This window comes from Monopterus albus, unplaced genomic scaffold (assembly GCF_001952655.1).
Source record: "Monopterus albus unplaced genomic scaffold, M_albus_1.0 scaffold29.1, whole genome shotgun sequence".
NCBI lineage: Eukaryota > Metazoa > Chordata > Actinopteri > Synbranchiformes > Synbranchidae > Monopterus > Monopterus albus.
The window spans coordinates 4862117-4877894 of record NW_018127909.1 but is presented as its reverse complement, the minus strand read 5'-3'; the positions used below and the strand labels follow the sequence as shown (position 1 = coordinate 4877894).

General features: G+C 41.6%; 2 protein-coding genes across 2 annotated transcripts in view; both read right to left on the bottom strand.

Annotated features, from left to right (window-relative positions):
* Positions 1-2224: 2224 nt before the first annotated feature.
* On the bottom strand, positions 2225-9900 carry dcaf15 (DDB1 and CUL4 associated factor 15). Its single transcript, XM_020596157.1, has 13 exons — positions 9617-9900; positions 8950-9047; positions 8378-8516; positions 8100-8206; positions 7845-7990; positions 7605-7766; positions 6713-7285; positions 6515-6606; positions 5369-5491; positions 4778-4860; positions 3856-3960; positions 3628-3743; positions 2225-2984 (listed from the first exon to the last, which is right to left on the bottom strand). The coding sequence occupies exons 1-13, from the start codon at positions 9710-9712 to the stop codon at positions 2929-2931; spliced, it is 1896 nt and encodes a 631-aa protein (XP_020451813.1). The 5' UTR covers positions 9713-9900; the 3' UTR covers positions 2225-2928.
* An 89-nt stretch (positions 9901-9989) lies between these two features.
* Positions 9990-15778, bottom strand: part of LOC109957913 (far upstream element-binding protein 2) — a 10607-nt gene continuing 4818 nt past the window's right edge. The window contains 12 exon segments of the mRNA XM_074527630.1: positions 9990-10819; positions 12182-12369; positions 12870-13073; positions 13243-13331; positions 13433-13542; positions 13658-13842; positions 14119-14203; positions 14300-14424; positions 14714-14816; positions 14967-15071; positions 15177-15275; positions 15470-15617. Coding sequence (XP_074383731.1) covers positions 10811-10819; positions 12182-12369; positions 12870-13073; positions 13243-13331; positions 13433-13542; positions 13658-13842; positions 14119-14203; positions 14300-14424; positions 14714-14816; positions 14967-15071; positions 15177-15275; positions 15470-15617 — 1450 coding nt within the window. The 3' untranslated portion in view covers positions 9990-10810.

Sequence of the window (15778 nt, the reverse complement as noted above, 5' to 3'; positions counted from 1 at the left end):
CAAGGATCGGCTTTGAGTCCCTTCTTGTTTGCTATGGTGATGGACAGGTTGACAGATGAGGTCAGACAGGAATCTTCGTGGACAATGATGTTTGCGGATGACATTGTGATCTTTAGTGAGAGCAGAGAGCAGGTGGAGGAACACCTGGAAAGGTGGAGGTCTGCTCTGGAAAGAAGAGGAATGAAAGTCGGTTGTGGTAAGACGGAATACATGTGTATGAATGAGAGGGAGGGAAGTGGAACAGTGAGGTTACAGGGGGCTGAGGTCAAGAAGGTGCAGGAGTTTAAGTATTTGGGGTCAACAGTCCAGTGTGATGGGGAGTGTAGGAAAGAGGGGAAGAGGCGAGTGCAGGCGGGTTGGAGTGGGTGGAGAAAGGTGTCAGGAGTGTTGTGTGACAGAAGAGTGTCAGCAAGAATCCAAGGAAAGGTGTACAAGACAGTAGTGAGACCAGCTATGCTGTATGGGTTAGAGACTGTAGCAGTGAGGAAAAGACAAGAGGCAGAGATGGAGGTAGCAGAGATGAGGATGTTGAGGTTCTCTTTAGGAGTGACCAGGATGGACAGGATTAGGAATGAGCACATCAGAGGGACAGCTCAGGTCGGCTGTTTTGGGGACAAGGTCAGAGAGGCCAGGTAATATTTTAATAAAAACAAGTAAACATTACAAGACCCATAAGGTCATGTGTTATTGCTGGTTCAGTTTAAAATATCCTTAAAAAATTAAACAATGTAAATTTAAAGATAATGTACTTATAAATTAAAAAAAGATAATTAGCTACAAAGTAATGATAATTTGTTAATTTTAATCTTTTGTCTATTTAATCCTGAAGTGATGGTTTGAAGATCACATTCATACCAAGGTTTCTTGCTCAGATAATTTGAGGGGATCCAGCCCTCGACGACTTCTCTTACATTTTTACATATTCTCACTCTTTAACTGGGGCTTGGGAGGAATGGGGGCTTTAACTTTGGACTATACTTTCTCTTTGTTTGCAGGTGACTGAACAGACCCTTTGGATTTAGGGGGCGGGGGTCTGCTGAGCTGTGGTGGTCCGGTCTTGGGAACGATCTTGGTTGGGCTGGATGGGTCAGTCTTCTTTGGAGGAGATCTCCTTGGTGCCATTGTGTGTGTGTGAGTGTGTGGGGGGGTCTCTCTGAGGGGGCTCAATATACACATATGGGACTTTTAATTTGAATTTTCTTCTAAATGATATAGTAAAAATGTTTGTAAGACTAGTAATATGAGACAGAATAGGCTGCAGGTAATGGGCTATATTATATGCATTTTCATGTCCTTCTCAGAGGTCTTAGTTTGAAAGCTGGACATAGTCAATGCGTTTCCAAACTTGTGTAATGCGTGGTTTCTAGGCACACTTAAATTTCAGGTGCAGCTCATTTGACCATGGAAAAACAAATGAGAGCTGACTTGACCGCAGTAGACAAAGACTACTGTTAAGGGCAAAATGTAACTCTTACAGTTAAGTCACTATGAAACACAGATCAAAGATTTGTGGCTGTTTCGGATGTTAATACAGCCATCCTCATAAGCTAATCTATTTGTAACATTTCACAGATATCTTTTGGCAATGCGCCATCTGATTAGTGGGGCCCAGTTTGTCAGAATTATCCCAGATGTGCCATCTGTCAAAAAATAGTCTAGCTGTGTATCCTCAGTAAAGTACACCAGAGCCACATGTGAGACAGATTGGAGACAGAACACAGCTGGACATGGTGGAAACACAACCACTGACTAGACTGGCAGTGACCAGCTCCGGCAATCACATTGCAAACAGAACGCAACGCAGCTGGATCTGGTGAAAATTAACGGTCGGTCTAAACAAAGCCTTAGACCTGGAGCTGACTGCAATCAGTACACAGAGAGCAGTGTTGAACAGGGCTTAGACAGGTGGTTTAACACACATTAAAAGTTGTTGTTAAGCCCTTCAACAGCGCACACAGTCAGGATGCTACCTTGGACCCCAAGAATTACAAAGTCTGCATCTCCACCAAAAACTCCTCCTCTGAAAAACTGGCCAAAAAAAGCCAAGGAATGTAAAATTATATCCCTAAACTTGCATCACAAATTTCAGTGCACAAATCCACCTGAACTGAAAGTAGCTATTAAAGTGCAGTTTGAAAATATAAGTGTACTGGCGCACATTATACACCACCTGGGTGTACAATATTGCTAAATGATTTTAAAAACCAGTCACCCCCAACAAGTCTTTTGAACATTTTATTTTAACAAAATCTCCCAACAGAATGTGATCTTACTTCCATGTCCATGACTGTCAACTAGCTGAACATGCACCTACCACGACTACTTCCATGGTAGAGGCCAAATGGAGCAGTGCCAGTTTCACCTTGTCTCACTTTAAATACTGCGGCCTTATAAATCAACACAGACAGACTGAACTGGTCCATGCCAGATGAGGAAACAATTTGTTCAGAAGCAGCAAAATCTGTCAAATGTTAGACACATCACACATGCACACACTTATTCTGTGAATTCACCTTAGCAGTGTCACACAGGTACAGATACAGACACAGACACACATGCACAAAATGCACTCATACACACACACACTTAAAAGTACACCGTTTTGTATAAAAAGAAAAGGTAAAAACAAACTTCATTCAGATGAGCTCCTGGTTTTGATGGTTGCAATAATACAGTACACAATTATAACTAAAGATTAAACAATTAAACCTGTAGCCCGTTAGACAGATCACCTAATATAAATTTATCTTGGTGGCATTTCACCTAGAGCGTTCTTTGTTCAGTTTGACATGTTTTCACTATGTTACACTGGACATGTGCAGCTCTGCGGAGATTAAAGTCATGCTCAAAACTAAAAATGAGGCCAGGTAGATAGTGAGGAGGTGCATTAGTTGCCACTGCTTTGACACTTGTGGCCCTCATTTGTCTTCATAATACAATCCAGGTACATCGGTCACTGTCTGCCAACACTTGCAGAGATGAGCCTACGGGTGAGAAGAGACAAGTGAGATTTGAATTAGAACTCACACTTATCTACACAAACACACTAATCAAAAAGCTAGTTTGAAAGGACTTTAAAACTTGTACTAGTGGCTAGGAAACAAAAACAGCTATAAATAATAAATTAAAATCTGCCTCTCTGTCAGCTTACTGGGACAGTATTAATGTTGTATGTTTGACACATTAGGAAATAAGATCCAAGCTGTATAGCAATCCAGTTCAGCTATGTTTGCCTATATTTTATTAACAAATGTAAGCATCAATTTAAACAGCTTTCTGCCAACAAAGACAAAACAAACTTTGCACACAGCATGGTAACTGTACACAAGGTAGGTGATCACTTCCACAAACACTTGTCATTTTCTGGTAACACTTCTGTTTCCATCCAATTTATAAAAAGAGATTTATAGTTAATATGAAATTCACATGTACACAAAATACTCCTGGGGTGTTACCAATCTGTACAGCTGTTTGGTTTGATGCAGTCGTATTTGGCTTCTGACTTGGACTATGATCTGAATGGGTGAGAATCCTCTGGACATTTTGAGACACTTTTTGGTCTCTGTCAGAGGGTCTGTCGTAGATATCAGGACGCTGTACATGTACACAAATGTGTATTTAACTCACCTTTGTGTAGAGCTTCATTTGTCATGCGATTGATATACCGGGAGCTGCTCTCAGGAACCAGCCACTTCATCACTGTGTTCACGCAGGACTTCCTGTAAGAACTCCACACACTCCCACTGACAAGAGAGACAAACACTGACACGTTTCACAACAGAACTGAACACAGCTTAACAAGTAACAGCTAAACAAGCAGAAAGGAGTGTATGAGAGGGAGTGGCAGTAGCTCACCTGGTCTGACCCTTGACCTCAGTAAGGTCACCAACGCCCACAGTGCAACATATGCCAGTATTTAGGTCCCAGCTAACTTGGAGATTGGAATGGTAGGTGTTTGGCCTGGGAACAAAAACAATTAAAAACTAACAACCAGACAAAGTGACTGTTGCTGAAGACAAAGAGTAGCTGAGTAACAGACTACTGCGGTCTGAACAAGATGTACAGTACCTGCTTGCTAACAGAGCCGGTTGGTCATATAACCTGCACTCACAGCTCCAAAAACGTCAGAACAAATTCTAAATTGGTTTTACTTGGACAGACTGACCATATGGCCTGACAAAATTCCAAAACGTAATAAAAAGGCATAATTACCAGCCCTACAGATTAAAATAACAGCTTTGAGTCTGGCTCAAAATCTCTGCCATCATGATCTCACCTAGCTGCCGCTGCATAGAATAGACCTTTCCCCAACTCTGGGCAGTCGTCCTTCTGGGTTCCTTCATTCCGTGTCTTGCACAGCGGGATGTACTGAACAACACCACCTAGTTTTCCACTGACAATGGATGGACAGCTACCACTGTCCCTATGTGCTCAGCAGTATAGCTGCACAATTTGGTCACAAGGGGGCTCACATACAGTCAAGCAGCCTTTCCAGCTCTCACAATAGTGAGTAATTTTTATAATATTCCTGCATCCAAATTATGACATAGACCAGCACCAAAATCTAATAAACTGTTCCGTGGGCCCTACATCTCCAAAAAAAGATCTGTTTGTTATGCTTTGAGTTATGCTGTTAACAACCAAGAAAACAAACGTCAGCAAAAACATAACCCCCAACCTTGGCAGAGGTCATAATCTAAAACCAATGAGATGAAGGGCTGAAGGAAGCTTTGAGTGAATTAGGACAGAGTTAAACAGCAGAGAGGAAGACACGCACCTGCAGTGCTCCTCATCGGAGTTGGAGAAAGCCAGTAACAGCAAGCCAATGTTGATCATCACAGTGTTGGTCTCTGGACACACCTGATACAAATCAAACACACATTATATGCAGGCTCTTCCAAATAACTGCAACATCCACAGTTCAAAGTCATACCTCTCTCTCTCTGCCCTTGGTTCCTGTCCTCTCTATATACAACGTTAAGCATTAAATTAAGACAAAGTGCCAAAAACAGCTATGTTTTCCTTTAGTTGACATATGATCCAAAACATATCTTGATGTGGAGAGATGCTGTCAAAGGCACTTGTGACCAGAACTGACTGAACAGATAAGCAGCAGTGCACAGATATTCCCCTCCTGAAGTTTTAACCAATCAGAGAAGGCCAGAGTTGGGAGCACACCGCTGTCAATCAATATGTGAATAGTGCTTCTGGTCTGCTGCTCTCCTCACACCAAGGTTTAAAGCTAGACATCATTACAGCTGACTCTCAAGCTAGCAGGCTCCAAATTCTTACATTAGCTGAGACAGGGTGTAGGTGAAGGGCTGGGTAGTGCATAACGGAGCAGTACTGTGTGTGGGCGTGTGCTGACCTCTAATATCACCACGTCATAGTCGCTGAAGGAGCAGAACTGAGAAGCCCAGGCAGCATCGCTCCTGATCACCTCATTGATAAGATACTCAAAGTCTAGAGTCAACTGCTCCACACACACCGTCTGCAAGAGAGAAAACACAAATTAAAACCTCTGTGTCCAAACAGATGGCACAGCATGAGCAGCATATTAGCTCTGATGTTAATGAGCATAAAGAGCTAGTAAAATGTGGCCCTGTGTTGACAGCTGGGTTAAAAGAGAAGCATATCTGTTTTGTTTTGTTTTTTCATATGCACATGACACAGACATCTGAAAAACACAAAATACACTAACAGTATTAACACAGGCGAAGTATGTTTGTTCTGGCGTGACTGAAAATGAACAGTCATTATGTAACCAGAGCAGAATGAAAACAAACAGAATGGAGGTTCAGTAATAAAAGTTGCAGGATGTTACATGCAGATTTGTAAGTGAGACTGTAGAATGTGTAATCAGACTTGTGGGTAACATTAAAAGCAGTCATTCGTTTTTTCATATTGGATATTTGATCACCTACTCTCATGACAAATTTTGGAACAGAAGGTGACTGCTGTATTGCTACATGTATGGCGTTTTCAAGAAAGCCATCCCATTGAAACAGCTGTAGCCAAGCCACCCAACAACGTAGGGCCAGAAAGCAAGTGTCAATGAAATAAACTATGGACAATTTAACCTTTATACCATAAGACTGTGATATCAGACATGTAAAATACTTGAGAGAAAAATGCCTACATATGTGCCTACAAGGTACAACTTGTTACACATCACACACCCTTTTTCTGTACAATGTTGGCCATGTTAATCCTTTCTTTTTGTCTTAATAACAGAATGACCCAGGTACACAATATTTCATGCCTAAACCAGAAATTAAGATACAGCAAAAAGTTCTGGCACAACTTCACCCACTGTCAAGATGCACAGACAAGGATTAAACAAATTGGAAAGGAAAAGGTTCGGCAACACTTGGAGTGTTTTGAACATCTTTAATAAAAAGACCAACATGTTTCAGCATGAAGCCTTCATCGGGGTCTGCCTTCAGTTGATCAGTGACAATATAAACTAATTTTTTAAATTTAGAAACACCATTATCATGGTCCAAACACACACCTGTCCACGATGTGGTCCAGTGACCAGCTGCAGGTTCCGTCCTTTCAGATCAGTGACCGTGAAAGGTAGCTGAACTTTATCATCTTCATAACCTAGAGACAGAAATAGCAGGGAGATCACCAGTTAGCAGCTTCTGGCTTGACCAAACCAAAGTTACATTTTCATCATTCACTCCCTTTGTCCTCCTCTGCCTCTCACCTCCAGCACCTCCTGGATTCTGCTCTGCTGCCCCTGGCTGCTGGAGACAGTAGTGCAGGCGTAAGTAGTTTACATATCCAGGCTCGCTAGGGCCAACCTCCTGGGACGAGGATGGGGTTGGAGGGGATGAAGGAGATGAGGAAGAGGATTCAGGAGACATCACATGTTCTGGGCACTGATGCGAATTGTGGCTCAAACCTGATGTTGATGCTTGTGGTAAACTAGTCCGTCTTTCGTCCTCCCCCTCCTCTTTTCTGCTCTCTACATTTATCGCTTTGTCTCCTGGTTTTGTTTCTTGCTGGTTCTCAGTTTCTTTCCCCCCTCCTCCTCCTCTTCCTCCCTGGGCCCGTTTGAAGAGGTTGGCTGCAAACTCCCGGGCTCTCACAGCTGCCTGCGACTGGCTAGGAGATGAGGGGATCAGAGCAGGTCTGCTAAGTGGCAGTCGGCTTTCAGGAGATCCCTGAGGTAGTGAGGAAGAAGAGGCTGAGGAGGTGAGGGAAACGTATGCGGTGGCTTGAGTTGACAAAACTGCTCTCTTTGTGTAGAGGATCTGCGATGATTGACCCTGCTTACCTGCAGGACGCATACAAGGAGACAGAAGTGAAAAATAACCGGAAACTGAAATGCAACGACTGAATATTTTGCATGAACATTAACAAATCTCAGACTATTAACAAGAATGCAAATGAGCATCAGATATATCAATTTATCTTGAGCAATGTGATACAGTGAAAGACAAATAATTTGGAGGCTTGGAAACATAACCGAGCTACAATACATTTACTATCAAATCAAAAATGTGTTTCCCTCAGTCCTACCAAATTAATAATACTGCATAAAGGATCAAAGGCAGAGGAAACAGACAAGGACAGAGAAATGTGCTGTGTATTACCTGGGCAGAGTGAGATGGCGCAGGCAACCAGAGAGTAGCTAGTGTTTAAAAAGATGACCTGGTCCTTCTTCAGCTGGAAAGCTGGCTGGAAAGTTGGGAATGGGTACACCACCTGGTACCTGCTGTTGAGCATATAGCCATGTTCCAGACACTCACCACTTCCTGGGGAGAGATCAAAATGTCAAATGAGAGAGCCAGAGGCAGTGAGGTCAGCAGAGTGGTGCATTTGTTTGCATTTACCTGTGCGGATGGTAGTGGCTGAGGGAACTGGGCAGCAGTAAGAGCAAGGTTTAGGGGGAGGCATGGAAGCGACGGTAATGTAGATATCTCTGTTGTTCTCATCACTCATCATTAGATTCATCAGAACAGAACTTGAACTGCGTGTACTAGTAGGTAGAAACATACAAAATTTCTTATTACCTACATACTAAAAAACATACTTCTGGCTGAAAAAGCGCCACATGGCTGTTCATCAGTGTGTTCATTATTCCTTACTTGAAGCCAAAGATGACAATTTTGGAGTGATCATTTGGCCACTCACACACAGTCAGGTACAGGTCGCTGTAGATTTCCTCACCAGCAAACAAACGGACATGATGGACCTAAAGACAAAAAGCAAACACGAGACAACAGGCTAGAGAAACATGCATTTAACTGCCTTATCTAAGTTCTCCATTTATAGCTGTCATAGGAGGGACTTTGTACTGCATTGGTTGTCTGCTTGTGAAACCGGTGGACAGAACAAACTATGGGGCAAGTTTCCATTCTTTTACCTGTCTGAGTCTACTGTGCAGGTTAAACTCCCACCAAAAGAGATGGTAGATATAGAAGGAGAAGTCATCATCTTCTCCACAGTCGCTGGTGTAGGACAGAACGTAGCGGCCACATTTGGTGAAGCCAAGAAAGATGTGTCTAGAACCACAAAGGTGACAGAACAATATTACACTGACACTCCAGATCAGTATTGACACTCGTACAGACCGTAAAGCAGATTAGATATCAGCTATGTTGTTACAGATTGACAGTAAATACAGCTTTTAATAAACGTCATTATAAAACTGAGTGTTTATCTCCATTATCAGTGTGGAGTTTGTGTTTGCACATTTTACATTTGGAAAAACTGGTATTTATTCTCCATCAGCAAACACAGTGATGAGTTCTTCTCTTATAACTGGTAATGAGAAAAGAAAAAAATTAAGTCTTGATTCACACAGCAATGTACTGTTCAGTTTGAAGCACACTCACTGTGCCTTGCATAGTGCAGTACTGTACAGTGTGTGAGTCCATGGACTTAATCATAATAAACCCACTCAGTAAACACCACAGACTGTAAACACACACTGACCCTGCTCTCAGGAACTCCTCGCTGACAATGTTTTTTAATGGAACACACACTCGAGGTGGGAGCTTCCTGAACAGGCGCTGAGAAAACTGTCCTGATAGCTGGATAACAGAGGAGAGAGAGTACACACAGATATTAATAACCTAATTAACACAGTGACACACGACAGAGATATGGCATTAATAGTACGGAAGAGCTTTCAGACACAAACCACAGGGAGATTAACCCTCATGCCGTATCAAGCACAGTAATATTTTAGCACACGATGGACGTTGCATTTATGAACTGTGTAGCACTGCAAGACCCTAGAGGTTAACGTTAGCCGAAGCTAACGCTGATCGAGATTTAACTGTACAATACAGTAGGCATTTTAATGTCTAGCATGCTAATACCGCTTACATCAGGATGTCTATGAGCCCCTTACAAAACCGAACTGAGACAAACACACTGGAACATAAAGATAAAGGAAAGGTTTTCACATTTAGTAAGATGACTAGCCGCTTGCTTGCCTTTAAATGCTAATAGTTAGCCGGTGAGCTAACTAGTTAGCAACTAGCTATAGCTAGCCGCAGAAGCTCTTGAAAATGAGTATTCCACTGAAGAAGTCTCACGTTATTTCTGAACCACTCTTTTGTGTTTTAGGACACACATTTTGTTGATTCATGCCTACCTTGCCATGCATGAGAAGCTTCACGACATGGTCTTTATGCTTTCTTTGAGCTTTCTGTTTGTTATAGTCCTTTTCAGATTTCGAGCTGGGCGCCATCTCTCACTACACTGTTACCCATCGTTGCGTCCAGAGCCGTCCTGATTGGTCCACAGGCTGCAAGCGAGTGCTCTTACTCGCCGGTGCACACGTCCATCAAAACCAAAACAAAGGTAGGTCATTACAGAGGTGACATTCTGCAGGATCCAAGTGTGACTGATACAACACTGCCTCTTCTAGCATGGAAGATAACATGTGAAGTCAAACAGGTAATTTATCTGACATGACAAAACATTAGGCCTAAAATGGGGTGCACACTAGTGATCACACACGGCACTGGCGATTTGAATGTTTTTATTTTAAGTATTTAAAAACAAGCTGTAAAAATATTAACAAAATCAGCGTAAAATAATGGAAACTACTGGAAAAGACTTCAAACAATAAATTGGTAGGAATTTAACAGAAGGCAGTCAAGCACACAAACACATACGTACGTACACACACAACCAACCTACAGACTGTAGGATAGTTAGTGCTTTATTACAGCCACCTTACACACACTTTTCTGCTCAACAGCATACACTGTATACATACATACAACCCCCTTCAGCAAAATAATTAGTGAATAAAATTAAAATAAACTGTAGTAGCAGGGAGAGATAACACCTGCAACTTAAACACTGAAAGTGATTTTTTTTAATGAAGTTAAAAAAAGAGACCAAAAAGCCTGCAATTGTCTTTTTTTACAAACAATTTTTGAATATATTCAAAATACCAATTGACAGTTTTTACCCTTAGGAAGTCAAAGGGGAAAACTATTTAAATGTGAGCCAGTGTTGAGCTGATGTTGTGCTAGCTTGCAAGCAATGATGCTTATTAATTCACATTTTAAAAAACAAAACCAAAAAAATTGCATGGTGTGGGTGAAGGGACAAGCCGGACAGTAATCCAAGTAGTTATTTCATGCTGTGTTCAATGCATGAACAAAATGTGTTTTTTTTTCCTTCAGTGACTTAAAAAAAAAAACAAAACAAGAAAAAAGGAATAGAAAATGTCTAGGCGGATGGTCACTCTTATTAAAGTTCAAAGAGAAAACTTGACAGAAAAAATGAACAAGTCCAGAGACCCATTGCAATCGTCCAACAGACTGACACTCGTTTACTGGGCCTGAAAAGAGACATCACACAATGTAATTAAAACAGTCTTTGTTTTATAAAGAAATGTGAAAATTCTCTCATTATGGTTTGTGTGCATGTTAATACACACAATTATATGCAGGATCTGTAAGACCTGTGTGCTAAAACAAAATTTGATACCGTTTTTTTTTTTTTTTTTTGCATGTTCTTATGGCTTTAAATGGGCTTAACTGCACTAATTACATTAGATCAAATCAAGTGACTGCTACTTACTCTGCCTAAACACAAAGGTGTATCCATGTTTGCTCACTGCCAGGATGGTTATCCAAGCCAGTTATTTTGCTAAACTCCTCCTCTTACATCCATGTAGATTAGATTAGATTTAACTTTATTGTCATTACCCATGTACAAGTACAAGGCAGCGAAATGCAGTTTAGCATCTAATAAGAAGTGCGATAACATCAGTGAAAAGCACGCAGTATCTACAGTATGAAGTCAGAACTAATTTACTGATGTAGCAACACTCAATAGAGCATGATTTAAACGACAAGGCCAATCATTTTCTGTCTTAATAGTATTTTCAGCAATCTCCATACAGAGACTGAAACTGGCAGTGAATTGCCTCCACTCACTGTTAATGTCTGTCAGCTATCAGTCCTGGATTAGCTTGTTCGTCTGTGTGATAGATCTCCATTGTTGTTTAAAAATGGTTAAAAACACATCAGGGAAACACACTGCTGTGCTGGTTGACTTTTTTATTTTTGTAATGAAACCCCAGACTGGCCACAATTTCCTGAAGTTAGAATCAACTGCACATGCATGAGATTTTGTGCGACCTCTCAGTTTTGTTTACATTCTGTTAGTTATTTGTGATCATTTCTGGAGTTTGCTAATGAAGAAACATCAGTGCAGTGGTGCGCTTCACTGATTTGTTTTTGAACAACAGATAAAAGCCTCTTTTCCACCATCTGCTACCATCTCAACTCTACTCGCTTTTGTACCAGGTGCTTGGTTTTCCACTGCTCTCGGTGTAGCTGTCGTCATAGAGACACCACATTACACTGCAGTGATGTTGTCAGCAGTTGATACAGTGACAATGAAGGACATCGAAAGTATACTATTAATATAGAAAACTATTAATATAGAATATGACTGGCCTCATTCTTTAATGATGATGAAGAAAGTGAGTGAGTAAATTTAGGTAAAAATACCGGCTGTTTTTATATTTACCATGTCACAGTATCACATTTTAAGACAAAGAAAACTGCTGGGAAACATTTCTACTAAAATTAACTATTTTGGCCAATAAAAACATTCTTGACAGGTAAATGGCAGCTTCTCAAACCCTGGTAGCTACAAAGTTAACATGAGACACCGGTTTTGCTTATAGTACCTGCTGTCCCTGCTGTGGAGCAGCTGCCTGCCCAGGCGCCGGTCCTGCCTGTCCATAGTAGGCAGCCTGCTGTCTGTAGTACTCCGCCCAGGCTGCACTGTAGTCCTGCTGGCCTCCAGCTGCAGCTCCACCTGCTGCAGGAGTAGCTGCTGTTCCTGGAGCAGCTGCTGTCCCTCCAGCTGGCTGGGCTGGGAAAACACAAGATACACAAACACACCTGTGATTTGCACATACTTGTGCACTTATTTAAATTTGCAGAAAACAACTGTCATCTGATAAGTGATTAAATTAATCATTCTAAAACTAGTAATGTAATACTCATGATTGACCAATTCAACTAATTTCATTAAGACAAGCTGTCTGATATGTTTGAAAATAATATTTGAAGTTCTGACATGTGGATCTCTACATGGCAAGTTAAATGTTCTCTTGGACATATTTTAATGGCTGTGAATCCTTAGTTGTTAAAAAATTAAGAAATAGTTAACTACAATAAAATTTGGTGTCCACTTTTACACTGGCAAGTTCAATATTTTGTCTAAAGTTTAACATAATTTCACTGCTTAAACTTTTCAAGCTTGGGTTTGAAAATGTTGACTTTCAGTTTACTAACAAAACACTGTAATTCAAAACCTCAGTTTGCCCAAATATATTTAGACAAAACTGTGTGTTTGTAGAGTCTACTTACTCATGCCCATCTTCTTATAGTACTCCTCCCAAGCCTTGGTGTAGTCTGGTTGGCCCCCAGCAGTCTGTGGTGCTTGGCTCTGGTCCCCTGGTGCTGCTGAAGTGGCTCCTGGATTCTGCGCTGCCATGGCACCCCCTGGCTGTTGGCCATAGTATTGTGCATAGTAGGCTGCCCATGCTGCGTTTGGGTCTGCTGCTGCCTTACCTATTGAGGGTTGGGGGTGGAGGAAATAATGTGTAATGACATGAATGAATTACACCTCAAACCATTTACAAAGTGCCTTGCAACTTTTAAAAAAAATAACTTTTGAGGCAGGTATGGATATAGAATATCTGGGATAAATGAAAGCGAGTGCACAAAATAAACTACCCACTGGGGTCATGTGGACCTGGGGCTTGCCATGGCTGGTAGGGATTTTCCCAATTCTGAGGACAGTACTGGGGACCACCAGGTGCAGCTCCACTGCAGAGAACAGGACAGTTTGAAATGTGTTCAAACACTGCTTATTTATAGCAAAAACTAAAATTCCCAGCATTGAAGTGATGTTTGTGGGTTGGACTTACTGAGGAGCACCACCAGGAGGCCCAGCATCGTAAGGGTTGGGATTATAAGGACCCATCGGACCACCTGGACCTCCTGGACCAGGACCACTGCCAACAGGGCACAACGGAGCCTGGGGAAAACAGACACACAAAGTCTTTAAGACCACGAACCAAAAAAGGATGATATCTTTTGACAGCAGTTTGAATTGTGTAGTATTTTTTGTTCTGTGAATCACATGAATGCACCTCAATCTTCTCTTCTATAAGCTGCTTTGCATGATCGATCTGTTGCGGGGACCCTCGGATGATGAACAGCTTAAAGTTTGGGTCACCATTTGGCGGCGGTTGGCGGGATATCTCCACAAACGCGCCGGTCTGTTGGTTGATGGTTCAAAGTTACTTAATGAGTGGAACAGTTGTCCATTATGTTGCTACCAAGGCTTAAAATAGAGAAGTCAGTGCTTCAGAGAGGACTTAATACTGGGGAATGTCTTGAAACAACATCCACGTTCATACAGGCCATTGCATGTTTTTAAACTACCCAACAAATTAAGGCCAACTTCACATCCTACTGTCTTGTGTAAAAGTGCAGCACTTTTACCTACAATTATGTTTTTTGGAAGTATGGTATTGTTACTTGCAATTAATTGTTAGCTCTCCCACTGATAATTGCACAATATATTCATGGTATACTGAGAAATGCAAACAGGCATTTTGCCTCCTCCAGTTCCCCTGGCCTCTACCTCTCCCTCTCCCATCATGTGGCATCCCTGCACCGGGTCCTGGGGGGCCCTGTGGAGGAAACACATCACATATCAGGTTTAGTGGTATTTGTGTCATCAACAGACATCAAGAAATCAAATCACTGCCTCTGTGCTGTGTACTTACCCCCTGCCCACCCTCCTCTCGGGCACGGATGCTCTGTAGTAGGCCAGTGATGATTGAGGCAGCGTGCTGACACTGATCTGGTGGCCCCATAATATGGGCAATTTTATCTGGACTTGTACCATCATCTGTAACACATGACAAAAGGTCAGAAGAGCTACATTAGGTTAAATACAAGAAAATAAAACTATAAATGGCCTTTTCTAGACAACAAAATGGAAGGAAAGTGTTATTTTGGACAAAAGGCATAATTTTTTAGGTTTCATCTTCTCTTCACAGATTTAGCCTTAAATAATCTTTGTTTTACCACAAAGCCAAGGCAGTATACTGGAATTTAAACTTTTTGTGGCATTGTACTTATGACATGTTGTGAAATACAACAGTTTAATTTATTCCAAAACCATTTGGTGCGCTCACCTGGTTTAAACTGTATCTTCACTCCAGCATCACTCTGGATCTTCTTGATCATTTCTCCGTTACGACCAATCACAACTCCTACAGAGTGGCGTGGCACAGCTATCTATGGAATTAAAAAAAAAAAAAAAACAACCCTGTGATAACTGGTCAAAGCTGTTGAGTCTCATCCATTAAAGTTACGGTAAACAAGCATCATTGCATGTTCATTCATAAGTTTGTCTTATTTTAAAAAAACAAAACAGACATTACTTACATCAATGCCGCCACCTCCTCCCATTCTTGATCCATATTCATTCCTATCTCCAAAACCTGCATGATCCCTGTCTCGTAGAATCTCATTGACCATCTCCTTTGCTTGCTACAAAAACACCAAGGAAGACATGGTGAGTTAGAATAAGACAAACAGGGACATAGAACACCCAAGTTAGTTATCCAAAACTATCTCTCGTTGGCATAAGAGTACCTGCACTTTGTAGGGGTCTCCAATGATGCGTAGGGGTTTATCTACGTTGGATGGCTGGGATCCATCTTGAATAAGAATCATTTTAACTCCAGCTCGCTCCTAGACATTTGCAGGAGGGATTTGTCACATCAAATACAGATAGAAGATGTTGAGATCAACATCATAGTGAACTTGAGTATGTTAAACTGTTCACTGGGCTTTGGTATTAGGTGACACTGGAACCCCCCCCCATTATTCATACAGTAGAAACGATCTGAATCATCAGAGCTCTATCAAAGTACCGTTAGTCTTACCTGCAGCTGCTTGATGGTCTCTCCTCCTTTGCCTATAATAAGGCCAGCTTTTCCTGCAGGGATGATCATTTCCTGCATAGAACCTGTCTGGCCATTGGTCGACTCATGACCCCTGGACACTATGTCATCTATAAGTGCCTTGGCTCTCCTAGAAGCAAATTCAAATGAAAGAACGGTAATGAACTGAGGAATACAAGGCTGAGGTCATACAAGTAATTCTGTTAATGGGTCACTCTATTCTGACTTGGCAGTGTGGCTTCCAGTTGCATCTACAGTTACACCATAGTCTTGGACACCTGCAGAGTACAG

Coding starts and splice junctions, on each gene's coding strand:
- dcaf15 (XM_020596157.1), bottom strand. CDS start 9,712: ATGGCGCCCAGCTCGAAATCTGAAAAGGACTATAACAAACAGAAAGCT. Junction 8,517..8,949: donor GAGGAGTTCCTGAGAGCAGG/GTCAGTGTGTGT, acceptor TTGTGGTTCTAG/ACACATCTTTCTTGGCTTCA. Junction 2,985..3,627: donor AAATGAAGCTCTACACAAAG/GTGAGTTAAATA, acceptor TCTCACCCGTAG/GCTCATCTCTGCAAGTGTTG.